This window comes from Homarus americanus, unplaced genomic scaffold (genome assembly GCF_018991925.1).
Source record: "Homarus americanus isolate GMGI-L3 unplaced genomic scaffold, GMGI_Hamer_2.0 scaffold54347, whole genome shotgun sequence".
In the NCBI taxonomy this organism is placed as follows: domain Eukaryota; kingdom Metazoa; phylum Arthropoda; class Malacostraca; order Decapoda; family Nephropidae; genus Homarus; species Homarus americanus.
This window is the reverse complement of record NW_024715291.1, coordinates 507630-534073: the sequence shown is the minus strand read 5'-3', so window position 1 is coordinate 534073 and position 26444 is coordinate 507630. Positions and strand designations below refer to the sequence as shown.

General features: G+C 37.4%; 2 protein-coding genes across 5 annotated transcripts in view; one reads left to right on the top strand and one right to left on the bottom strand.

Annotated features, from left to right (window-relative positions):
• Positions 1-2193, top strand: part of LOC121857375 — a 35501-nt gene extending 33308 nt beyond the window's left edge. For all 3 annotated transcript variants that reach the window (XM_042353395.1, XM_042353404.1, XM_042353386.1), the window contains one exon: positions 403-2193. In XM_042353395.1, coding sequence (XP_042209329.1) covers positions 403-669 — 267 coding nt within the window. In that variant the 3' untranslated portion in view covers positions 670-2193. The remainder of the gene's footprint in view (positions 1-402) is intronic.
• A 14434-nt stretch (positions 2194-16627) lies between these two features.
• The window catches only part of LOC121857356 (dihydroorotate dehydrogenase (quinone), mitochondrial-like), a 29014-nt gene continuing 19197 nt past the window's right edge, over positions 16628-26444 (bottom strand). Inside the window, exons 4-8 of one of the 2 annotated variants that reach the window (XM_042353369.1) lie at positions 25940-26134; positions 25219-25402; positions 23268-23421; positions 19916-20075; positions 16628-19179 (exon numbers count right to left, since the gene is read on the bottom strand). In XM_042353369.1, the coding sequence (XP_042209303.1) occupies positions 19125-19179; positions 19916-20075; positions 23268-23421; positions 25219-25402; positions 25940-26134 (748 nt within the window). In that variant the 3' untranslated portion in view covers positions 16628-19124. The remainder of the gene's footprint in view (positions 19180-19915; positions 20076-23267; positions 23422-25218; positions 25403-25939; positions 26135-26444) is intronic. The other variant, XM_042353375.1, reaches the window with a different exon arrangement.

Sequence of the window (26444 nt, the reverse complement as noted above, 5' to 3'; positions counted from 1 at the left end):
ATCCTTGTAATTTTTTTTTTTTTTTACTTATACTCTTCCATTTCCAGACTGCTTTAACATGTTTCCCAGATACATAAGGTCCATTAATCTGCTGTTATTTATTAAACCTTCTTATCATCAATATTAGCTGTATATTGCATTAAATTTTACCTTCTATTGACTTTCTGAAGTTTTGTGGTACTCTACAATCCTTCTAGTTCTTGGTCACTTCTTTTGTAAGTCAGTGATTGCTGGACAGTTTCCCCTTTTTTTCTAAACCTTTTCATGGTGACCCGAATACTATAAGCATGTTTTTGAAAATGATCCTGTTTATTATTCACACACACACACACACACACACACACACACATTTTGTATATACATACCAGATTAAGTATTTCAAAATCTAACCTGTTTCCGTAGGGCCAAGAGCGTGACATCATCATTCTATCTTTTGTACGCGCCAACTCAACTGCGAACATCGGGTTTCTCTCTCATCGTCAACGCTTAAATGTTGCCCTCACAAGGGCAAGGAAGTGCTGTTACATTGTGACAAGCCTTTCTTCATTCTCAGGGAATCAGGACTGGCTGTCACTTATCAAAAATGCAGAGAGTCGAGGACTGGTTCATGCCATAACAAATGAACAAAAACAGGACAAAAATTATATAATTAATATTTTACAGAAATAAGTTGTTCAGTGTATTGATTTTGTTAAATATAACCCTCATGTCAAAAGTTGATAATTTTGTACTGTGTTATATGATGTGTACAACATTTTATTGTTTTATAACCCTTCAATCTCATGTTCTGTAACCGTCATTTCCACAGGTTGCAGACCAGGTTCACCTGTAACATTGATGGCTGGTACAAGTCAAACAATTAGTAAAACTCTTCTGTCACTTGCTTAGGTAGTCCTTAAAAGAGGTTTTGGAAGCAAAAGTTCCCCCTGAAGGTTAAGATGTGAATAAGTCTTGGTGCCAATGTAGTTTACACAACCTAATTTTCATTTTTGTATCATCTGCCATATTGGATTTCCAGTATATGAGCTTCAGTCCAGCCATGACCTTCAATCAATAACATTCAGTATATTGACAGCTTTGTTTACTTACATAGAACAAAGTGTATTATCCCTATATATTTAGCAATGGTGGAAGTATTACTGCACTGCCACACACAGTTCCTGCATTATTAGTACAGTATAGTTAACATAATATAGACTGTTCACTTTAAGTTCTAAAAATAATTTCAGTTAGCTTATTGGCAGGTGGAAATTAACACTAACAGTATACATAACTTGGCATTTTCTTGAAAGAAAGTTTTTGTGAACCGGATGACTGTCTGGCTTCTGTGGATTGAAATAGATGGTATCAAGTTTCACTATTCCCCTCAATTGCTTCTGTGTTGCAAGTCATACAGTTCAACAGGATACTGTACTGATAACTCTTTTTTTTGACCTTGCAAGAATTAGTTTACTATCCTTCAGCTGTCCCTGGCTCCTATTCAGACTCCCTCACCTAAGTTTGTAAATTTATGATATGTGGATTTTCTAGATTTCACTAGTTCGTTTGGTAAAGGTTTTGGTGTGCATTATTCTCCAAGTGTCGATTTTCCTGAATTTGAAGATTGGTATTCTTTTTTACCAACTGGTATTTTGATGTATATCTGGCTCCAGTGGGGTTTCTTATGCTAAGAGTTTCTGTGCCTCTCATTCTTATAGTCACTGGAAAACTCGGACAACACCAAGGAACTGCAAAGCCTTGGGGAGTTCTACTATCACTTTAACTGTCTCTTAAGGTGGTGTGTAAGGGAATAGCCCGGTTATTTCAGAGGATGTGTTCCTAAATGTCATTGCGAATATCGGGGCAATTTTCTTCGAAAGAATTTATGTATATAGGGGGGATGCATTCCCAGCTGGCAACTTTCACTACATATTTTTCGTGTGTATATTATAGTACCAGTAAATGTGAGGAATATGTCAAAATTATACTAATAAATAAAATAAAGGAAAAAGAAAACCTCATTGCCAATTGGCAACCGTTTCACTATGAGACTGGAGTGGCTGAGATCTCCACCACCACTTCCTCCTCCCACAATCTGGTAATGCAGGGGAATGATAGGTGATAGGGGGGAAACGCTACATAAACAGTAAACAGTGCGGCGCTTATGTATACTACTGTAATTTGGTCACATACAAAATAAAGAATAAATTTTAACAAAAATAATTCTTTTCTCCATGTATAATTCAAATCTGAATACAGTGGTCCCTCGGTTAACGAACTCAATCCGTTCCAGCAGGTTGTTCGTTTACCGAAAAGTTCGTTAACCGAAACCATTGTTTCAATGGGTTTTTGGGTAATTGGTTCCAGCTCACCGAAAATTTCCTAAATTCAACAAAAATGGTAGAAAAGTTCACTTACTTTGAGGTGTGTATGTAGATGGCTCCTGGATGATGATGATAATTAGAATGGGGGTGGAGGAGAAGGAAGAAGGAAAGGCATTGGGGTGGAAGAGAAGTCACCCCATGGCACCATTTCATCCATAAAATTTTAGTTCTCTTGGTGTATTTCAAGATTATTTTCTTTAAATCAACACTGCACTGCATTATATATTGTCAATATGTAAAATATATTTCAAAATGACCAATAATTTGCTTGGAAACACAGAAAAAAGCGTTTAGTTGAAGAGAGTCTCAAGCAAGATGTTACCTCCACTGAAAACAGAGAGAGACTAACGCCTGTCTGGTGTGTTAACAGGCTGGATGGCACGCCAGAAACTAGTTTCTTTACCTTCAATTATGTTCAATAATTGTTAAAATGACTAAAAAAGTTAATATTAAACTTTTAAAATTATTGAATAGTATAAACTTCTTGATATTTACTAAAATAGTAAGGAATTTAAGCCCTAGAACCGATTAATGTATTGGCGGACTGATACTAAAGCTGGTTGCCCGGTCAGTGCAAGCGAAAACATGTTGAGGTCGGTTCGTAAAAAATGCGTTAACCGAATTTTTGTTCGTAAACCGAATTGAAGATTCTTATGGAAGGCAGTTCGTTAACCGAGGGATCACTGTATGTAAATAAACACATAACTTATGTACAGTATATCACTGAGGATATTATAGTCCACCCTAGTAAAACTTTTCTTTATTACAGAGCAAAAGAGTAAAAATATACTCTAATGTAGCTTAGAAATAAATAAAATATAATATAAAACTATAAAATACGAAAAATTAAGAGCATAGGTGTGTGAGGTGAACGTGTGTGAAGGTCACGCAGTGAGCTGTCCTGAGTGGCTGATTCCCGCTTCCCTCCCTCCCTTGTGACGTCACGGCATACACACATCTCAGTCAGCTGGTTGACTGCCAGGCTGAACCGTGGCATCACTTAGATGATGGTTTGAGTGTGGAAGGCGCTATTTTTTTTACATAAAATGTGTTATTGCATTTTATGATATGCTGTGTATTAATTTTATTGTTTATCGCAGCAATTTTTTTATATAAAACCGTTGTAGTACTGCAGGTGTAAGACACATGAATAAATGACTTCAGTTATTTTTGGATTGTTGGACTAAATTAGAGTTTGTACCAAAGGGGACAAGTTGGGATACCTGGAAGATTCAGATACTGTAGTTGTAATTTGGATAAACTGAATTGCACTGTAAATTAAGTAAAATCTACGACATTGGATTTACCGTAATTGTAGAGACGTTCTGCATACAGCGGCTGGCTTGACATGAATGGGGGAGGTTGTTCGGTGTTACTGGGTCAGTACCGCAGGAACCAAATCTTACCAGGAATTGCTGAATATTAATTCTGGTGTCCAAAATATTGGGGTGCTACAGCACCCTCCCTTCCCACATCCATGTAATGGGTGGAATGAGCCAACACGCACCCAACCAAAACAATAACGAACACCAGACTGACCAAGCGTGAGTGCAGTGTGGCGAGTGTTACCCACGTGGCCAAATATACCGAGATTTTCCCAGATCATTAAATTAACTCGGCATTTCCCGAGTTATTTTATAATAAATTCCAAGACCTTATCCATGCCGAGTTATATGAAATTCCGAGATATCGAATGCCAAGTTATCGAGAGATTACTGTACCACCGACACTCACTACCACGACCACTCGCCATCATCAGTAACACTCGCCACCACAACCAACACTCCCCTTTCTCTCTCCCCCCTTCCCCTCTCACGATCGCATACTAACTACCGTGGACGTAAGAAATGTGTATTATATTTTTGTTTTTAACCTTGAGATAATCATTTACTTTTTTTTTTTGCACATTCTGTATGAAAAATTGTGTGTGCATGTAACAGTAAAAAAAAATTAATAAAGATACGTATATCTACTCGAAATTACGTGTTGAAAAATAACAATAACACAACTTCGCCTGGTAAGAGGAGAGGCAAGGTGATGTAGCTACGGTGACGTCTAACTTGGCGGCCTGTCAAGTCAGCACACACACACGCACACATGTTCATTACATCAGGCCATACTTAGGTCTACTTCACAGGTGCATTTTTGTCCTGTACGGGAGAAGGCATGTGTTTACACAGGTATTTATTTATGCTTCAGTTTGCCTGCATCTGACAAAAATAACCACAGGCACTTCCAGCATCTACCATAGATGCATCATAACTGACATGCGGAAAAAACATGCTCGTCATATGAAGAGTTTTAGAACACTCAGTGTATTTTTTCACCGTGGTTTGGATGTATAGGTACAGGCATGGGGTCAGTGTCTCCCACGTGTTCTCTATGCCATTGACCTTTATTAATTTCTAAACCGTGCAGAAAAAAACGCTTGTGTGAATTGGGTCTTACAAGTACAGTATATCAGAATATGAGAGCTGCAGCTAACCCGTCCAGTTATAAATATTAGTGTAGGGTATCATAAGTTTTCATTTGCGAATAAGCATGGTATGTTTTGCGAATATCGAATAGGGGTGTTAAAATATCAATTATGGACAAACAGGGTAGTGAATAGCCAGGTACAGTTGGCTCTACACCTGACTTTACTACTTAGTATTGCCAATTCTCTCTCTCCCTGAGGTATGAACCCCTGAACTCTGAAGTGAGAATTCGAAGCATTCACCAGTGAGCGAGAGGGTGGGGTGTGTCTAGCTAGGTGTCTTTCTGTGGAGGGGGGGGGGTGGAAAGTGTACAGTAGGTCGTTTGGGAGAGATTACATTGCAGAATAATGCTTTGACAATACCGATGGGGTTTGCTCATCTGAGTGTAATCGTCTAACACTATCCAGATGAAATACTAAATTTACAATAAGATGAGAGGGGGTGGAACTTCCCCAGCTGAATAAAATTGTCTGAGTCGGAATACAGTAAATACAAAGACGTCATAATAAAGGGATTAATTAACAATCAGGAAGTGGGCAACAAATATTTATTGTAATACAAACTTGATGTAAACAAAAGTAGTTCAGTTGGCAGCAGTCCGGTATAAAATCAGCAAATCACAAAGTTTTATTGTGCCAAACAGGTTGAATGGATAAAAAATTGGTAAATTTGCATAAGTGCACCCCACTCTGTTAGAAAGTCAAAAATATATTTTTCTAGTGTATTTGTGTGTGTTTAGACCGAATATGACCTTCATTTCCGTCGGAAATTGGCCTTTTTTATATCATTTTTTTTCATGAGACGTTTTCCAAAAAAAAAAAATGGCTAAGCTAATAAAAAATACACCAAAAAACACTAGAAAAACAAAAACAAGACCTAACCTAAGTGACTCTCACCATATGATGGAATCACCTATTTCTTACCTTATTGGCCGGGTTCTTGTTCGTCGTAGGATTCTGAGATTCTTACACAACGCCACATAGTATGTTGGTCTTTGCGATATTTACATTCAGTCCTGCACTTAGGACACTTTACGGAGGTTGGAAGAACACCACGCGATCGAAAAATGCTATAGTTTCTAAGTTTTTTTCCCAAAAACTCGCAATCTGCTTCATATAATTTAAGTGACGCCCATCGCAGACTTCCATGGTTGGAAATGAATTTGAATTTCAAAATATGAGACCCAAAATAAAAATCAAATTTGATTGGGTCAAAAATAGCGTGAATTAAATAAAAAATCGTTTTAATTGGATGCAAAAAAACCAAAACGCCTTTGATTGGCCGCGTGACGTGTACGGGAACGCATGCGCGTGATGATTTATGAAGGAGACACACACAGTGTTGGAGGTGAGGTAGGCGATAATGGCAGAAGATTAATGGAAGAAAATAGAGAAAGTTTTGGATATGCTATCTCCGTTATTATACATTTGCGACAGTAATGTAATAGATGAAAATTATCTTATAATTAGGCTTCTTATTTGAATATGATAATAGATTAGTGGTAGGAATGTGGGATGTGAAAATGCAATACCGTAATGCCAAAAAGTTATTATTATTATTACAGGTTGACAATCCCTTATCTGAAATTCTTGGGGCCAGAGGCATTTCGGATTTCGGAATTTTTCGGTTTTCAGAATGGTAAGTGTTTTTTTTATTTTTTTTATTTTTTTATTTTTTTATTTATTTATTTATTTATTTTTTATTTATTTATTTATTTATATTTTATTAGCCCTCCGGGCACAAGTCACTGATCCACATTGGGGCCTAGGGGGCAAACATATAATAATAATAATAATAATAATAATAATAATAATAATAATAATAATAATAATAATAAAATTCATAGGTTTAGGTCGTGTTTCTCACTTTTTATCTTTTTTCATTCTTGTATTTCTTTATTATTATTTTATTAATACAGTATTATTGTTTTTATTTATTATAAATTTTATTATTATATTTTATTATTATTATTGTTATCATTATTATTTTATTTTGGTGTATTTTTTAATTAAAAATTTTATTTACTATGAATAATTATTATTATTATAATTAGTATTACTATTACATTTTCGCCCCCCAGGCCCCGATGTGGGTCAGTGATCTATGCCTGGGTGGGCTAATCCCTGTTTAAAAAAAAAAAAAATTGCTCCACAAAAAAACTTTCGGTTTTCGGAATTTCGGATAAAGGGTTGTCAACCTGTATTATCAAATGTGCAGTTTGTGATGCAAAGCTGTTGTTTAAAGATGTTAGATAATAAAGTTCTATATTATGCATTGGACGCTACGGCAACCCTGGACGAAGGTGCAGGAGGAACCCTCGACTACCCATCCATTCCCCTACTTTCCCTGCCTTCACCACTCAATTCCTACTCTGGTAGTCAAATCACTACAGACAATTTACAGAGTAGAATAATGATGTGTTCTCCCATTATGAAGTAAAATCATTTGTTTGATTTTCTATTATCTGGTTTGCTGTGGGGCAGAGGCAACTCAGGTCAGCGTGAGCCAATCATAGATTAAAGAGACAGCCAATCACCGCTAATCCGAGGTGATATGGTGACCCCAAAGAATTACACAATCACTTTCGGCCTTCAATACTCATCGTTATGAACCATCAAGACAACCTTCTAATTCAACACGGTCGCATCATCGCTCTCCACGAAGAGGGCTTTTGTAACCAGGACATCGCTAAACGGCTGGGGATTTTGCGGCCCACTGTGCTCAAGTGGATCCATTGCTGGCAAGACTTCCATCTACAAACAATACAGTAGATTGTCGATTTAAAGTGATTCAATTTAAGATTATTGATTTAAAGCGACGCCCACAATTAAGGACAATGTTTTAAATTAAAGTGAATCATTTCTATTTTGCACGAGTCAATCTGGCGCATCATATTTTAAAATTCGCACCTAATGTTTCTCTGGGCACGCTACACTGTCCTAAGGGCAAAGCTGTACTGTACATGTACTCAAAATAATGTACTAAATGATAACTAAAATTTTTGTCTAGTCCAATCTATAGCATGATTACATTCAAATTAATCACTATCGTATAAGAATTCCAGCAATGTAAATTATATTCTCCTCGGTCACTTCTGTGACATTTTATAAACAAAAAGCAAAAACTCAATCTAAAGGACATAAATAAACAAATTAATGCTTTACTATACCTTAAGCACAACTGTCAAAGATTTCACCTCCCCTCCCTCCCCTCATCCCAGCCAGGGTTTAGTGGTTATATCTTATATAATATCACAGACTAAAGTTAGGAGAATATAATTTGCATTGCTAGAATCCTTGCAAGACAGCGAATAATTTGAATATAAACGTCATATACAGTATTTTGCACGAGATAAAAAATTTAGCCATTTGTATTAAAATTAATTAGAACTAAAATTTGTATGTCTAATGGAAACTATAGCGTGTTTATATTCAAACCAATCACTATCTTATAAGAATTCCAGCAATGTTAATTATATTCTCCCATGTCAGGTCAGTGACATTTTATAAGAGAAAACTTAGTCACTCTTAAGGACATAAATAAATAAGCACTAGACCTTGGCATCAACTGTCAAACATATCACCTCACCCCACCCCCCATCTTCCCATCAGCTGATCGCTAGTAAACAGACCATTTCACGACCCATAAATTTAGTTGTGTTGATTTATGAGTGTTTGTTTTAACATAATACTGTACTACAAAAAACAATGTTTTGTTTATTCTAGGAGATGGGCTGAGGTGCATCTGGGTTGACTCTCAGTCATTTTAGTATTTTGTGTTTCTCTCAAGTACCAAACTAAATTATTCCATTGAAACAACACTTCGATTTAATGTGAATTAGGTTTAAAGCGACCTCTCTTGGAATGTATCTCGTGTTATATCGACGTTCTACTGTATCTCACTAGTCGGGAATCGAACCCTGGATCTATGTATGTGAACAGGGATCACTACCACCGTGCCACAAGGACAACAAAAGCAATTCTAGGCTTTGTTTTATTTCACACAAAGCCTGTTCATTCGTCTTATTTTTGAGCAACGTGAACCTCCATCGGGGATTGCCCTGTGCCCTCTCCCAGCATTATGTAGCCAATGATATGGAGTTCTGGGAAAGGACTGTCTTCGCATAGGAAAAAATTTCACCACCAGCAACCATGGCCGCATTCACACATGGAGGAGGAATAATACACGGTAAGCGTAATAACCCTTAATCTTGTTGAATATATAAATGAAGTTTTAACACCTATTACTGACATGTTGCTATTCTTTTTCAAGATCATGTGAGAAAATGTGCATAACCAAAACAAACTCATTCTCATTTGCTCAATCACCCCTGCTCCTCATGGTAGAAAGTTAAGTAGACAAGATAAAACTACCATAGCCTGGCACCTGTTTTCCCCAGCCGCTTCGCCTCCAATCCTCCTACACATCAAAGCTGGTTAAACAAAGTCTGTTTTGTTCCATCTCTTCCTCAGAATACCACTTCCCTTGTCCCCTTACCTCCGACTTGTGAGCCCTCTTCACATCTCTCGTCACTTATCCTGTATAATTATCCAAAATCCAAATTTATTAGAGGGTCCAATATTTTCAAGAACTCTCAATGTTATCCATGTCTACTAGCTAATATCCAAGACTTTATACTATTCAAATATGATCACCACAATATTTATGAGGAGGCGCGGAGTGGCAGTCACAGTAAATATTTGGGGCTACGTGACTCTTAATGGGGTAGGTGACGTGATGCAGATCAACGGCGGCTTTACTGCGCAGCAATATGTCAAAATATTAGAAGATTTTTCTTTCCATCCCTTAGAGACATAAATTTCCCATTCCCTCCTGGCCCCATAATTTTTGTTCAAGATCGTTGCCCAGTCCATATAGACAAGATAGTCAAGCAGGGGTTTGCCACTAAGGACAACTTATAGGTGCTAGACTGGCTGAGCAGGGGCTGTGATATGAAATCCAGAGAAAATCAATGGGGTAAGATTGTAAACACTTGGGAGTCAGAGAGGGAGAAGACTCCAGCAGCATTAATGGACCAAACCAGAGCACAGTGGGAGCTGTTGCGGGCCAAACCACAGCAGGTGAGGAGCCATGGTGCTTCTATACCAAGACTGGCTACAGGCTGTCATTGAGAAGGAGGGTGGCTGAACTCTGTTCTGAAACTGCTTGTGAATTACTGAACTATAGCTATGCGAAACAATAAATATTCAGTACAAATTTGCTTTATATTTCCACTTAATGAATTAAAACTAAAGTTTAAGGTCAGTAATTATTTTGCTCATCGGAGATTGTTGAATGCTGTGTGAAATACAACTGATTTTAATCCTTTATCACAACGTCAGACTATTTGGTTCAGCTGAGGGGAACCCCTTCATGTGTGAGAGGGCTAATCAAAATTACATACCCAAATAAGGAGAAAAATTAATTAAAATTATTTCTTTACAGTGACGTGACAGCGCCTATAGACGGAGTTGCTGGTGACCAGGGTGTGGGAGTTTTTCATTTCAGCTACTCATTTACATTATTGTTATTTAGAATAAATGTCCTTTTCCATACATTCTGAGTATTTTAATTGCACGTTATACTACTTGTCTGCTATCTCTATATTCTGTGCTCGGTTCACCCTGACGTCAGTCTACCTATGCGATACACTTACCAGGTAATGGATTATCAAACAAATATGATTTTACTTCATAAGATCATGACCGTTGCTTGAAATACTGGGCACCACTTGTATTTGTATTTTCATCATAACTGCCTCATCAAAATGAGAGAAAACAACATTATTCTACTCTGTAAATTGTCTGCAGTGATTCCACTACCAGTAACCCAGAGTAGGAGTTGGGTGTGGTGGAAGCAGGGCAGGTGGAGTCAAGGGTTCCCTCTTCTGCACAACATAGAAACTTTATTACTTTAACGACCTTTAAGCAACAGCTATATCGCTTTGCATCATAAATTGGTCATTTGATAAAAATAATAATTATGATACAGTAAAACCTCGCTAAGGCGGACTAATTGGGGGTAGGGGGTGTCCGGGATAAGAAGGGTCCGCCTTAGCGGGGTCTGCCTTAGTGAGGTTTTACTGTACAGTACTGTCAATATTTGTTACCCGTTTAACTTATCTGTTTGGCACAATTAAACTGGTTTGCTGATTTTATACCGGACTGCTGCCAACTAAACTATTGTTCACATCAAGTTTGTATTACAATTAATATGTGTTGCCCATTTCCTGATTGTTTTGATTGCTAATTAATCCCTTCACTACGGCATCCTAGTATTTACTTTATTCTGGTTACCGCCAGACAATGTTATTCAGCTGGGGAAGTTTCATCTCGTATAGATTCAAATATCCATAATCCATTTGCTAATAAACGCCCCCATTTGCAAAGGAACACCTTGCTAGAACATGAATTCATCCCCCTCTCATCCTATTGTAACTAGTATTTTCATCTGGCTAGCGCTAGACTATTACACTCAACTGACGAAACCCCAACGAAGCAATTAATCACATAAGAATATAATAAATTCAGGATGTTAGGGACTGGTCCCCCCAAAAAAAACCATTTACCCTTCATATATATCTGTCGTGCACACTTTTAAGCAAGAAAATAAAGCAGACATATAAAGTAAGCATAATAAGCATTAATTGAGGAATGTAAAGCATAAATAGAGACTGTTATTTAACTGTGTTGAGGATGGTAGACAGTCTAGGGTGGCAAGTTAAATTCTCTACCAATCTTTCCTGATCCATCACCACTCTTATTATGCCTTATTACACCTTATTAAGGCTTATAAGCACAAGAGGAATTATCACTGAGGCATGTAGGCAAGATTGCATAACACACAAAGTCGGAAATAATGAAAAAACACAGACACATGGTAAGTGTAAACAAGTGCAGAGAGGCTGGAATGAGTCAGAGGTAGCCCTTTCCTGGCAACAATTTGCACCACACCACCACCTGTCAAATTTAAGAACAGCTCTGCCGCTCATCTCCCGATCGTTGGATCTCCGTGGCGTAAACGAAACTTGAGGGAGTATTTCCCCTATATGTAATCGTCGGTTATGCGAATCGGTGGTTAATGGAACGACGGTTTTTGGGGTATACCTGTAATAATAATAAATGAGTTTGTTTTAAACGGTTTTGAAGTTAAAAGATTTATATATTAGTACTGTGTTAACACCAAACATCTATATAAACAATGCAAAATAACCGACTTTTCATGGACCTTACCTGTATATGTTTCCCTATATGGCCTTAGTGCAGCACTGTATTACTTAAGTCACCCATAAATGGTATTTTGGTATGATTTTCATTAAATAGATGTACAGTGGTGACAAACATTAATGAAAAAATATTATTTACAATATACAGTACAATACTGTATAAAGTACACTACTATAAAGGTGTACCAAACCAGTTTGTACATTATGTTTGAGATACTTGAGTCACTCATAAACATAATGTTACATATATGGTACTTTCAATATGTTTTCTTTAAATATGATGCAGGTACAGTACAGGTGTTGCTCATTTAACGATGGGGATGCATTGCTGAAATACCTAACGTTAAGCAAAATTATCACTGAACGGATAACGAGGAATAATATTTGTGGAAATGGCATGTTGCCAGTGTTACATGTAATGAAACTAAAAGTTGTGGAATAATCATTACAATACTCTAATGTGGCTTACAAATAAAGAAAATATAATATAAAACTAAAATAAGATAAATTAAGACCATGGGTGTGCATGTGTGACAGTTGATCATATGCATTGGCTTGTGGAGGCAGTGGACTGTAACAGTGTTCTCAAGGCGCCGACTCGCTACTCAGTAGTATTCAGAGCGGGTGAGGCTGAGCTGTTTTTTTTTTATTACAGTATTGTTTGCACACAATCATTCATAGAGAATGTGCAATAAAATAAATGAAATAATTGTCATAAGGTCAAAACATAAAGGAAATAAAAATTTCTTATGCATTTGGGAGTTAGCACACAGATCTGGGGAGGGTGGATCTCAGCTGCTGGCTCTCTCCTGTGTCCCATGTATAAAGAATCGATTGCCAAATGGCAACACAGCATTTTTTTTATTTATATTATTTAGTCCTCAGATTTACTGGTACAGTATACAAGCGACACAGTTCAGCCAGGCAGTCACCTTGCTGACTTGAGAGACTTGTATGACTGCTGGCTGTGCATACCATGGGGGGAGGGAGAGTGCGGTTGGCTGCAGTTACAGCTCACAGCTTCAGAACACACATGCACACTCATGCTCTATATTTGTCTTACTTTATAATTTTATATTACATACAGGGTATTCTTTATTTCTAAGCCACACTATAGTATTGTAATGATTTTTCCACAACTTTTATAGTAACATTACATGTAACAAAGGAAACATGCTCTACCTCACAGGCCACATCATCCTCGGTTTTCCCTCATCATAGCGAGTCAAGTGATCGCTAAACCAAATTTTGACCTAACTTTGAACAAGAAAGGGTGTTAAAAATTTTATATCACTAAACCAAATTATCGTTAAGTGAATTGACACTAAAACAAGGGATACCTGTACATTGTTATAAAACAGTAACAAAACAATGAAATCATATAACAAGTATAAAATAAGAAAATATGAAGTGGAGAGGGAATTTCACCATAATTACCCTGTTATTTATTTATTGATGTGGTGGTGTCACCCAGAGGATGGTTACGAGAAGGGAAGGTGCTGTTTATGTACTCGTTTATGTACTTTTTTGGGAATGAGTTGAGAACCATAAAACTGCGTATAGCAAGGGTCTAATGTACAGTACAGTATAGTCTCGGTTTATGCGGATTTTCCGTATGCGGTTGGTCATTTACGCGGCACCTGTCCAGACGCGCCAATTTTTAGTTACGCGGTACATTCCTGAATTTACGCGGGAAGCGGCGCGGACAAGCTGCGCGCTAGGTCACTCTTACGTCACCGCTGACGCTTCGGACTGTGATTGGGCCACGCATCTTTACCACCCACGTATCCCCTCCGCCGCAAGCTGTGATTGGTCTATTTAACCTTGCTTGCCCAGTCAACAAAACATTACCAAGTTCTTCACCCACCACCCACCACAGCCAGCCCAAGTCGGTGATAGTGAGGATATAGACTTTGAGGGGTTTGACAAGGAGGCCCTACTAGCCTCTGTGGTGGATAGTGATACAAGTGATACAGGTGAGGGCCAATAATCTGCCCTCTGCCTCGGAACCAACCCCCCATCCCCGTGTGCCCAGCCATCTCTTCTACTAACGTAAGTGTTAAAAAACCTATTATTATTGATATTTCTCTTACATATTAATTGTGTGTGCATACCATCATAAAATTAAGATGTTATTTTTACTACAACGTACGTATTGTGTCGGAAAAAGGGTAGTCTGGCGGTCGGCCCAGTCTCTATTTCAATTAATCCCATATGATCTGTTATTTCATTTACACGTTTCGCGTTATACGCGGACCTCCATGGGTTTAATTGACCACGTAAATCGAGACTATACTGTACTGTAATTTAGTCCCTAATTACACGGAAATCCCATAATTATATCTAAAAATACTCGTAACAAAATTGGCTAGGGTCTATTCGCATTCATGGCATCATTATTTCAAGCTTATTTTCAGTTATCATAGGCTTGCAGCCAAGGAATCAGCACAAAACTTGGATGCTATTCTGAACAGATTCATGAAAATATGGCAAAAATATACACGGATAAAGAGAGATCACTTCACTTCCACTAAACACTAAGCAAATAGCCCATGAGATGGAGATGACACAGGCTAAGGGGGATGTGAGAGGGAGGGGGGGCAACCTGGCTGACTCCCGGCCCATGTCTGACATGTGAAATTTTAATTTTCAATAGCACCATCTTTCAGATAAGTGAGAATTGCATTTGGACAGTGAAAAAGAGGTGTAATTATGGAATTTTCAGATAAGCGAGTTTTTGTATAATCATTTGGATAGCGAGGGTGCCTGTACGTATTAATAGAATGATTTGTTTTCCATTGTCTTTCTTCGGGTAACTTTAACCTGAACAATAAGAGGGTTATTCATGCAATGTATGGTGATCATGACTTGTTAGGCAACTGGAGCTTTATTCACATTCCTTTTTAAAAACTTGGGTTGTTGGAAGAGAGAACATCAGAGAGGAGGCAACTCTGGCTTACAAAGTTTTAAACCTTCACTGAATATATGCCCAAGTTGTTCTGTATAGGCTCTTATGAAATCAGACTGTAGGATAAGTCCCTCAGTTTTGCTTTGCTTTGCCACCAAACTTATGACAACTAATCCTTAACCTTGGTTGATCAGTGTTAGCAGATTTTATAGTGCACAGTACTGTTATGTTTTTTCTTCCTTGACCTTTTGATTTCATCTAGCCCATGTTTGACATAAAGATCCTAGAGGTCATTATTTGTATTTAGCACATGAGTTTGGCAGCTAGTTGTTTCTCCTCAGCTGTGGAAATGAAACAACCTGTAGATTAAGGTAATTATTTCTTCTTCCTTTTGTTAAGAGTTTCACAGTATGTCTTTGAAACACTGAATTTGGATCATAACTCAAGGTGTAGCACTGATGAAGTGGAAATTATCAGATTTCTGCAATCTGGCTGTGTTCAGTGAATTGATTTTCTTGTGGGTATCACATTGTGAAACCTCAGAGATAAAATTACCTGATGTCCACTCATATGAAATTGTACTTTGTTACTGGACTGGACTCTTGAGAGTGGGCCATCTAGTAAGGATGAATGCAGATGAAATGTCGGCTCCTCATGTTGCATTACCTCTTGTCAGGTTCATAACTTTGTCATTTCTTACAAACCAATCCCATGTCATTCTTAGCCTACCCCTAGCTCTCCTCCCCTCTACATTTAAACTCACTGTAACTGTTTGATTCCCTCCTCTAGTTTGGTATTTTGTCACCACCCCTTTCTAGCCGACCTCATATACATGCGATTCCTTGTACTGCTGTGAGGTTATAAGTGAAGCATTTATTCTGGAAATCTCATTTCATACTTAAACCTCCCCTCCCAATCAATTTATTGTGGAGTTGAGTTGGACTAAGGTTTGTATATTGGAAATCCAATATTGGTATATATGAATGAGGAGGTCTAGGCTGTGCTAGCGCCCATGGAGCCAGAACTTGTCCACCTCTCAACCTCTACTAGCAATTTTAATTTCTAATACTCCTTTTTAAGGGTTGTTCTTATGATGGGTGCTTTACTAATTGTTTGATGAGCACCAGCAGTCAATGTCATGGGTAAGTCAAGTCTGGTCTGCATCATGTAGAAGTGATGCATATAATACACTAATTGTTATGACAAAAAAATGTGAACATTTTACAGGACAACATTGAAAAACAATCTAGGAAAAGTAACCATCAGGATAAATGTTTTAACTCTGGCACACTCGACCATGGTCAGTCTTTCAACAGAGGTTGTGTCGGCAACAGGAGTGGTTTTCCATTTTATTGTACTTGAGTAGAGTAATCCGGACCCTAATGGCACCTTTACAGATGCATCGTCTTGCCCATGAGGTTAGTGAGAGGAATTAGGTGGTTCCCGTGTTTCTGCTTATGGAAGGAGTGCTCTGTGTGAGATACGGCTGAGCAGGAGGTATTGCACCAGCACAGGAGGGCTTAGTGACATGTGCATCAAGAGACCATAAAAGGATTGTTAAAATAATGTAACTAGTTTTAAGTAATTTTTTGAAAATGGTTTCACATTTCATTTTTGTTCCTTCTCAACTGTGGATAATTAATAAGACAAAGTGAAAGGTTGGTAGATTTATTTTGTATAAAATATAAAGTACATAATGTTATATAAAAATAACTGTATTAGTAATAGTTCTTCTATTTCCCTTGTATTGGAAAATGCGTGTGGTGCTATTTTTCTCATCTCGCCTGTAAGGAACTTTATGATGAGGAAATGCTATATGACAAGTTCAGAAGTATAAAATTTTCAGTACAGTATATAGAGTACAGCTGTTTTATGGATTATATGGAAGGTGATCCACTAAACTCATTCAGTTGACTGTTTAACACATTAAATATTCTAATATACAATACAGTACTGTATTAAAGTTAACTTCCAAACACAAACATAGTTTCATTATTTACCCCAATGTTAATACTACTGGGAAGTAAGAACATAGCAATACTTACTCTGGTAAATTTTTTGGTATTAACTATTTTGGGTACTTTATTATTTTGTTATTTTTTCTGCACATTGTACAAGTATAGGATCCCTTATCTGGGAAGCTTTAAACCCAAGGAGATCCAGATGTTTTTTCTTCTGTATTTTAGAGCACAGAGTCTAGAATGTACCAACATAAAATAAAACCAATTTGCTTGGGTAAATTACTATCACCACAGGATTTAAGTAACTTCTCTTTTTGCATCTTAAAATCATTGACAGTGTCTCACTCAAAACACTTCACTGAGGTATCTTTCACTAGAAGCTTCAGCAACTCAAAATTTCTGCCTAATACTTAGGAAGAAATTATTCTGCCTTGGCACTTTCATCACACCATGGGGGCTATCTTACATATGCACATTATTTCCTTGGAGCTGAAATTCAAGAAATCACAGGTGATATGCATTTTGAAAAGGGGGAACAAGCTGTGTATATTGCAAGAGCTCTAGGCTTGATGTTTAACATCCTATCTGACAGTTACATTTTTTTATTTTTCTAAGCTTCTTCCAAAGTAGATATCAATATTTCTCAAAGGTTAACACCATTGCTGACGTTTTTCTATTTTTTAATTAATTTTCTGTTCCCTTCCTGGAAATTCTATAAACATTGTTTAAAGCATTTTGAATTTTTTTTAGTACAAAATTCCTAAAATCTTTGTTCAACATACATCTCAATATTTAAACATTTCTAATGTTTCATATTTCAATACTGTATTTAATATAATTTCCAGTGTTTCATGTTTTTTTGTTTTTTCATTCAAAGTACAGGCAGTCCCCAAGTTACATTCCTGGACCCTGTTCATAAGTCAGAACAGTGTTAATTCCATAGTTTAGGTCAGGTTAAAACACAACCCTGCCCATACAAGACAACAAAATATCCCATACATAACAAATAATGTAAATACTGTAAATAAAATCATGTTAAACAATATAGAACAATGAAAGTAATGTAAAAATGGGATTTCAGTTACCAATTTTTTGTGATGAATATATTGGGATCCCGTTCATAAGTGCGAGTGTCTGTAAGTCAGGAGGTTGTAACTCTGGAACTGCATGTTCCTCAAAACACTTTGTTCGAAGTAAATCTCAGTGTTTTATGCATTATTTTAATTAATTAATTTTTTACATGTTATAAGTGATGTACAGTAGCATTTACATGAGCAAAATGTCATAAAAAATAACCCCTTGGAATGTAACCCCAACTAATAACATTAGGCAGCAGCAGCATGATAGATACTCTCTAGTTGCAACTCACTCATCCTAATATAATCTGGTGTCTTACCTGGATTGTGGCCATCCCTAATTACCCTGTTTTACCTTATTCACACTGCAAAAAACCTCAATATTTAGTCTCAGTAAAGTATGATTAATGAACAAGTATACCGGTACAAGTACAATGGAAGGAAATGAGTTAATGTGTTGGTGGTTTAGCAGTAACATGCTTGCCTCTCATCACTGTACCCTGAATTCATATCCCTGGGTCAAATGCAAGATGTGTGTTTACGCAAACCAAACTCTTAACCTGAAGTGCTGCATCGGTGGCTCCACCGAATCAAAACGGCAGCTTGGATGAACTACTAGGCACACATTTCAAATTCCTACCCACAGCTACAGTTGCCGGTTTTTGGACCCTTTGGATAAAGGGATGCAAGAAAAAGGATCCCAAACTTGTACAACTTCCTACAGAAACCTGTTTGTCATGGTGAAACTTTCAGGGTCAAGTCAACTGATACTCAGTCCCAAGTGTAACACAGACAATAATATTAATTTTGAAAATAAATTGTTGCTAAACTCAATTCAATGTAACCTAACCTTCCCACACATCTCTGGCATCAGTCTTCTGCTTTCCTTCATGATTCTTCTCCAATATGTGTGTGGTCCATTAATCACTCCCTGGCATACTCCACTGAGGTATTCTTAGTACCTAATTTTTGGGAGTGCTGCAATGACTTACAGTTCATTAAGTTAATAAGATTATAAATACCAAGGGGAAATGCAACAAATCCCTATTTGGTTAATTAGATAAAGGATTTCTCAGGGGAGAAAGTTACATATAAGAATAGCCAAAGACACTGTTCACTGTTTGCAATCCGCTCCAACTGCCTCAGTCACTGTGCTGAATCCATCACGTCTGTTTGGAGGAAAAAAGTGATAAACACACACACACACACACAAACACACACATTGTAAGTGTCATATAGAAGAAAAAGAGATTATATGCAGGTTAAGTCTATCTGTGTCCAAAAAGAAAAATAATATATGCTACAGACATCTAAAATTTGATCCCTAAAACAATGCACTTGGTCATACTCAGCAGCAATATTTTGGAAAAAATTTAAGGACAGCCATTTCTGCCAACTAGTCTTTTCTGCAGCCAAACTAACATGCTTCACCACTGGTTAAGTTAAAGTTATCAAAAGGAATGACCATAAATTGGGAAAAACAACTGCTTTAACTTTGCCCAAGGCTGCTGCAAACTTTTTAGTTTCTTTTTTTATATATGTGAAATATATGAACACTTACAACAGAAAACGTTTATGAACAAAATGCACTTTTAAAGGAATCTACACATACTAATTCAAGTTACTGTATGGCAAATAAGTTACAAATACTTATGAAAGTGATCTTTGACCAAAATTGTCAAATGCTCTATTTAAATTCAAGTACTTTATCTTTCTTGCAGGCTTTTTCCCACTATAGCATAAGGTAGTGACTGGAGTCATGACTAATTTAGACACTCCCCCCTCATTGGCTCTTTCTAGCTGCTTTACCCAATGTGTTCTGCTCTAATGTTTCCTTTTAAAGCAAAGCTCTAAAATGTCTAGTAATGGGCAGGAAAACTCTTAAGGTTAAATATTCGATGTTACCTCAAAAGCTCTTCAAGTTCACTAGTGACTTTTACTACCAGAGGTGGACCATGGTAGATGAGACCAGTGTAGAGCTGGATAAGGCTGGCTCCTGCGCAGATCTTCTCATAAGCATCGTGGCCACTCGCAACACCACCCACACCAATGATAGGCACTGACCCTGTTGTTAAGTAAACATTCCAGATGGCCCTTTGCAAAATTGAGAATATTGTTGATCATCATTCTACCTATCATCTTTACTCTTTTTCTAATTTTGAGCGGGGAGGATAAAGGTGGAAGTACAAATCAGGGAGAATGGAGGAAGACAAGTGTAGAATGTGGGAGAAAAAAAAAATACTCAACACATACAGTGGTCCCTCGGTTAATGAACACAGTTCGTTCCAGAAGGTTGCTCGTTAACCGAAACCATTGTTTCAATGGGTTTTGGGGTAATTGGTTCCAGCTCACTGTAAATTGCATAAAGTCAACAAAAAAGGTAGTAAAGTACACTTACTTTGATGTGTGTATGTAGAAGGCTCCTGGATGCTGATGTGAATTTGAAGTGGGAGGTGGAGGAGGAGAAGGGAGAAGAGAAGGAAGTGGGGTGGAGGAGAAGCATTTTACTGCTTCTTGGAAGGTGAGTCACCTTCCATGAAAATGTCAGGAACCTCTGGACTGACAGATTCTCCAGCAGGAGCAACCTCTCTCCTTCTTGAAGTGGAAGGCTAAGGGCTAGCATCTTTTTCCCGCTGCCTTTTAGTGAAAAAACTCAATTTTTGTTTGTGGGGCATCTCTCCTCATCATTAACTGATGTTTGAAGAAGGAGACCACTGTGTCCTCAACATTACACAAAGCAAGTTCTGCTTTTTCCACATTAGAGTGCCTTGATGCCAGTTTCCTGAACTTCTCCCAGTAGTGAACAACATCTTTCAAATCTGAAGTAGACATATGGTCATCACTTTCCCTTTCCTCCTCACCACTGTCAGCCTCTAACATCTCATCCAGTTGCTGCAAGTCATCAGGAGTAAGTTCCTGCTCATGAGACATCACAAGCTCTTCCAAATCATCCTCCTCCACTTCAAGGCCCAATGACTGACCAATGGACACAATCTCCTGGTCCAACTCTGCTTCTTCCTCAAATCCCTCAAAATCATGGACTGCTGATGGCCACAGTGCTTTCCATGCAGAATTGAGGGATCTAGTGGAGACTTCTCGCCATGAGGACACAATCAATTTTACAGCCTCCAGGATGTTAAATTGTGTCTTCCAGAACTGTACCAGTGTTAGTTCAGGATCAGTGGAAGTTGCCTGATGATGACACCTGAACATTTTCTTCATGTAGCTTCTTAAAGTTGCTGATCACATTCTGGTCCCTTGGTTGTATGATTGATGTAGTGTTGGGAGGCAAAAACAACACTTTCACAAAGTCAAATTGAGACTCCAAAGTGCTGGCAAGTTGAGGGTCATGACCAGGGGCATTATCCATAAGGAGAAGAGCCTTTAAAGGAAGTTTTTGGTGGTTAGGTAGCTCTTCACAGAAGGGCAAAACACCTCAACTGCCCATTCATTAAAGAGCTGTCTTGTCACCCATGCCTTACGGTTGGACTTCCAATAAACTCCAAGCCGTCCTTTTACCACTTTTTGTTGCTTGAACACCCTGGGGTTCTCAGAGTGGTAGACAAGCATAGGCTTCAGTCGGAAATCCCCTGAAGCATTGGCACCAAGCAATAGAGTGAGACGGTCTTTCATGGGTTTATGATCAGGTAAAGAGGCTTCATCTCTGGTGATGAATGTCCTTTTGGGCAGTTTTTTCCAGAACAGCCCAGTTTTGTCCACATTGAACACTTGCTGTGGAAGATAATTTTCTTCATCCACCAGTACTTTAAAGTCCACTAAAATTTTTGCTGCTCCTTCCTTATCAGCACTGGCAGCTTCACCATGCCTAATAACACTGAAAATGTCACTTATTTTCTTAAATTTTTCAAACCAGCCCTTGCTGGCCCTAAACTCTTCGAACTCTGTGCCTGAAGAACCAGGTTGATCTGCCTTTAAATGTTCGTAAATCTCCCTGGCATTTTCACAAATAAATTCGGTCGAAACTGAATCACCTTTCATTTGTTTTTCCCTAATCCAAATGAGAAATAACCTCTCTGTTTCTGCTATTAGGGATCTACCTTTAAACACTCTGGTAGAATTGTCTCTCACTTTCACTTCCTTGAACTTGTCTTTCTGTGAAAGAATTGTCGACACAGTTGATGTCGACATGCCGTATTCTTTACTAAGCACATTTGTTCTAATGCCTTCTTCATGTTTCTTAATAATTTCCTGTTTCACCTGGATTGAAATCGCCTTTCTAGATTTCTTGGGACCCATGCTGGATTCAAAAACAATTTCAACACTAAAATTTTAAGTTTAATTGCAGTAAATAAAGAATATTTTTTTTAAATCAACACTGCACTGCGCTATATATCATCAATATGTAAAATAAATTTCAAAATGACCAATAATTTCACTGTAAAAATGGAAAAAACAGTTATGTTGAAGAGTCTGAAGCAAGATGTTACCTCCACTGAAAAGAGACACAGACTGACACCTGTTTGGTGTGTTGAGTGGCTGTTTGGCGCGCTAAAAATTAGTTTCCTGTACTTCAATTATGTTAAATAATTGCTAAAATGACTAAAAATTTTAATATAAGACTTTTAAAATTATTGAATAGTACAACCTTCTTGATATTTACTAAAATGGTAAAAAATTTAAGCCCTAGAACCGATTACTGTATAGGCGGACTAATACTACAGCTAGTGAGCAAGCGAGAACATGCTGAGGGGAGCTCGTAAGGAATTTGTTAACCGAGGGTTTGCTCGTTAACCGAAGTGAAGAATCTTATGGAAGGTAATTCGTTAACCGAAATTTCGTTAACCGAGGTGTTCATTAACCAAGGGATCACTGTACACTTATCAGTATATATTATATATCTGAAGTAATAATAAAAAATATTATACATGCAAGTAAGCTTTCATGATTGGTGCAGTATATGGTTTAAGAGAGTATTGGTAATTAATGCAATAGAGTGACTGGTGATGTGAAGTATTAGGACAGTAATGAAGGATCATGAATCAATTTGGAGGCTCCACTTTTCCTGTTGCTTCCAACATTTGTTTTTAATCACTCTTGCCTATCATTTCCCCCTTTTTAGGGGGTTTCTGTATACCATGACTTACTCCACACAAAAGTGGGAGAGGATTAAATATATACAAAAAGGGGTCTTTATGTGTCCTTTTGTTATGTTACTTACTGGAACATATAATTTTTAGTTGAGATTAATAAGATACTGAAAAGTAAATTCCACAAGTACATTCCACTAATTCTTTACCATGTGTGAGACGATACATGTCTCTGATGGCATGTGTAGCCATAGTCCTGAGGGGCTGACCACTGAGGCCTCCCACTTCCTCTTTGTCCGGACTCTGAAGTGATGTTGGTCTGGTAACTGTTGTGTTGCTCACGATCAGCCCATCGATCCGCTTCTGAAAGGCATCATAAAACTATATGGTTAAAAGGTGAATGCAGCAAATCTCATCCTATCTGCAATTCTATTGTACTACAGACATGTGATCTTCACAAACAAGCACCTGTGGTACAAATGATAAAAGACAGTTAAACACTCAAAAGGCTTTCTAGATTAAGGTTTTCTTTGTGGAAATTATAATATCAATTGGTAGAAAAGTAGTCAAGCAATATGAGGACATTGTTTATTAAAAAAAAAAAAATTATGTTACACAATAAATAAACCGTGAAAACTTTCCAGAATAAAATCAGTTAACAACTGCTAAAAGTAAGTCTTACATTACTAATCTTTAATGGTAATATGGCATACAGTTTTGTTACTATGTCTTGTGACTCTATTACATTCACTTATTTTGCCTCGGGTTGACTATTGTAACTCTTTGTGGGTCTGTCTACCTAATTATTTACTGAAGAAAATTCAAACAGTGTTGAACAGTGTAACCAGGCTTATTTTTGCTCTCCCACCGAGGATTCCCAATACAGTACTCCAATCTTGATCAAATTACACTGGCTTCCAGTTAAAGCTATGATAGAGTTCAAACTCAGCCTAATGACTTTTAAGACACTAATGTTTGGTGAGCCTAAGTATATGGCCAACCTACTAATTCCATCAACAACACATTCTGAAATGATTTTGGGTAGAGATGATCCTTCATGCCTTGAGGAGCCTAAAGCTCCCAGATTGTACAATTGGTTACCTGCATCCATGAAGCAGCAGACTTCTGTGGAGACCTTTAAGAAATAACTTAAGACCTTTCTTTTTTGAAAGCTTATGATGTTGAACAGGATACAGTGATTGAGAATTACAGGGTTTAGGAAGTATTAGACTTACGGGTATATGAATGATGGAAGTCAAACTGTCACTTTTTGTGATCTTTTATTGCAGTACAGTACTTCTTTTTTTTCTCTCAAGTCTTTGAATTTGACGTGTTTCGAGCGCTAGTGAATTCTTTAGAAGAACTGGCACTTCTTCAAAAAACTTTTTCAAACTTTTTTCAAAACATAACAAGATAGATGTGCAGTGTGCAATCTTGTTTATCATTTCACTCACTTTTTGATCAGTTAATCTCTTTTCTTAAGAAATTTCTTGGTAATTACAGGGAACTTCCTAAATTACTATAAGCTGTATCAAATGGATGAAAACTAAACTGTGCAGGTACACAACACGCTCTCAGAACATACATACCTGCTTACAAAAACCACAAAGTTTACAGAATGCGAGGAAAAACCACTCATGAAAGCTTTTTTCAATATTTTCATTATTTCTGGGGAAAGCCTTGCCTACAGAACTATGTTGGGCTGTTCAGAGGTCACTTACAAGGCAGGTATAAAAATTACTGAACCAGTAACCAAAGAAAACAGACTTATACCCTGTATATACAATATCCTAATTCTATTTTAGTGAAATGATGAATGAGGGTAAATAACAGATGGGCAAAGTATTCACCGAGATGTCCATCAGAGTCTTCCTTAATGTGAGGACATAGATCCTGACATATGGAAAGATGCAACCACTTGAAATACCTGCATTCTCAAAGACTTTCTACTTAAAGTGCCGAGAATAATATGGAAATCTTTTGGGTCATGTTTTGAAAAGGAAATACCATAGCAGAACACATCTGGAAAAGTAGCTACAATATATGAATGGCAAATTATGGAAGGTCTGTGTTGCTCTTGATTCTGCCCACCTTGTGCTGAAACAAGGAAGGGTTCGAAATTAAAAAATAAAATGATACTACTATAACACTCAAACATACTTTGCTCCTTAAGACAACATTTGCTATGTTCTGTTTGTCATCTTCTGAAACATCTGGTGCAATCTTCAGCAGGAGAGGGGGTTTGTGTGTGCCCGGTAAACTGTCTCGGGTTGTCACCACAGCCTCAATTAACTCCTCCAACTCCTCCCTGTGCTGTAAATTTCTCAGTCCTGGAGTGTTGGGGCTGTAAATATATTTATTAATTGGAAAACAATTAAAAACCCAATATTTGCAAATATACTACTAAGACAAGAAGAATTCTTATAACAAAAAATTATGTGATCATTACACTTCTAACATGGTTCAGAAAAGTGAAATATGGTAGTCTTTACATTAGGTATAACAAATTTCTTAGTTATAATTCAGCTCTTTACAGACTGCCAGGAATCATTTGTGTGTTCTGCCTCAGTCCATTGAGATAATCTAACAAGGGGGGGGGGGGGAGATAAGGCAACAATTAGCAAAACCCTCCCATTTTTGCTCACATTCTGAACTTACGTAAGCATTCAGCATCACTACCATTTTGTGGCCATTTTTTATATTTGTGTGAGTTAGCTGTGATTACCTGATGGCATGGTGTCCCAGATTATAAAAAAATACTCTTTAACCTCTACAATGATTCACAACACTCCATATCCCATAAACAAAAGTATTTTTCAAATTCATAATCCCATTTATTAACACCACTAAACAAAGAACATTGTAATACTGAACTTCTTACCTGGAAACATTGATAACAAGGTAATCTGCTATTGGACCAAACTTCTCAACCCCAAGAGTAAAATCATGCACGTGATCGTGTGCGGTCTTATTCTTCCCGAGGTTGATACCCAAGATTGCTTTTCTGTTCCCTGGAGGAGGCAACAGGGACAAGCGCTCATAAACAGCCTCATGACCCTCGCTGTTAAAACCACATCTGTTGAGGCAAACAAAAAATTGTGACCATCATCGGTTAAATCTGTTTTGTGTAACATGTTACACCACAAAACTAGCAAAATATCACAAGAGTCTCCACAATTCAGTGCAAGTTACTCAACCTCTATATAACTTTGTATACAATAAACCCTCAACTTTAGTGAATTTAACTTTCATGAATTTGATTATTCATGGGTATGCTACTATTCATCAAATAACAATCACACTCTACTAATCATGAAACGACCGTCATTGATGATGCAATATTGTTTATTTGTTATTCAATAATTAGTAAAGATACATTAGTGTAA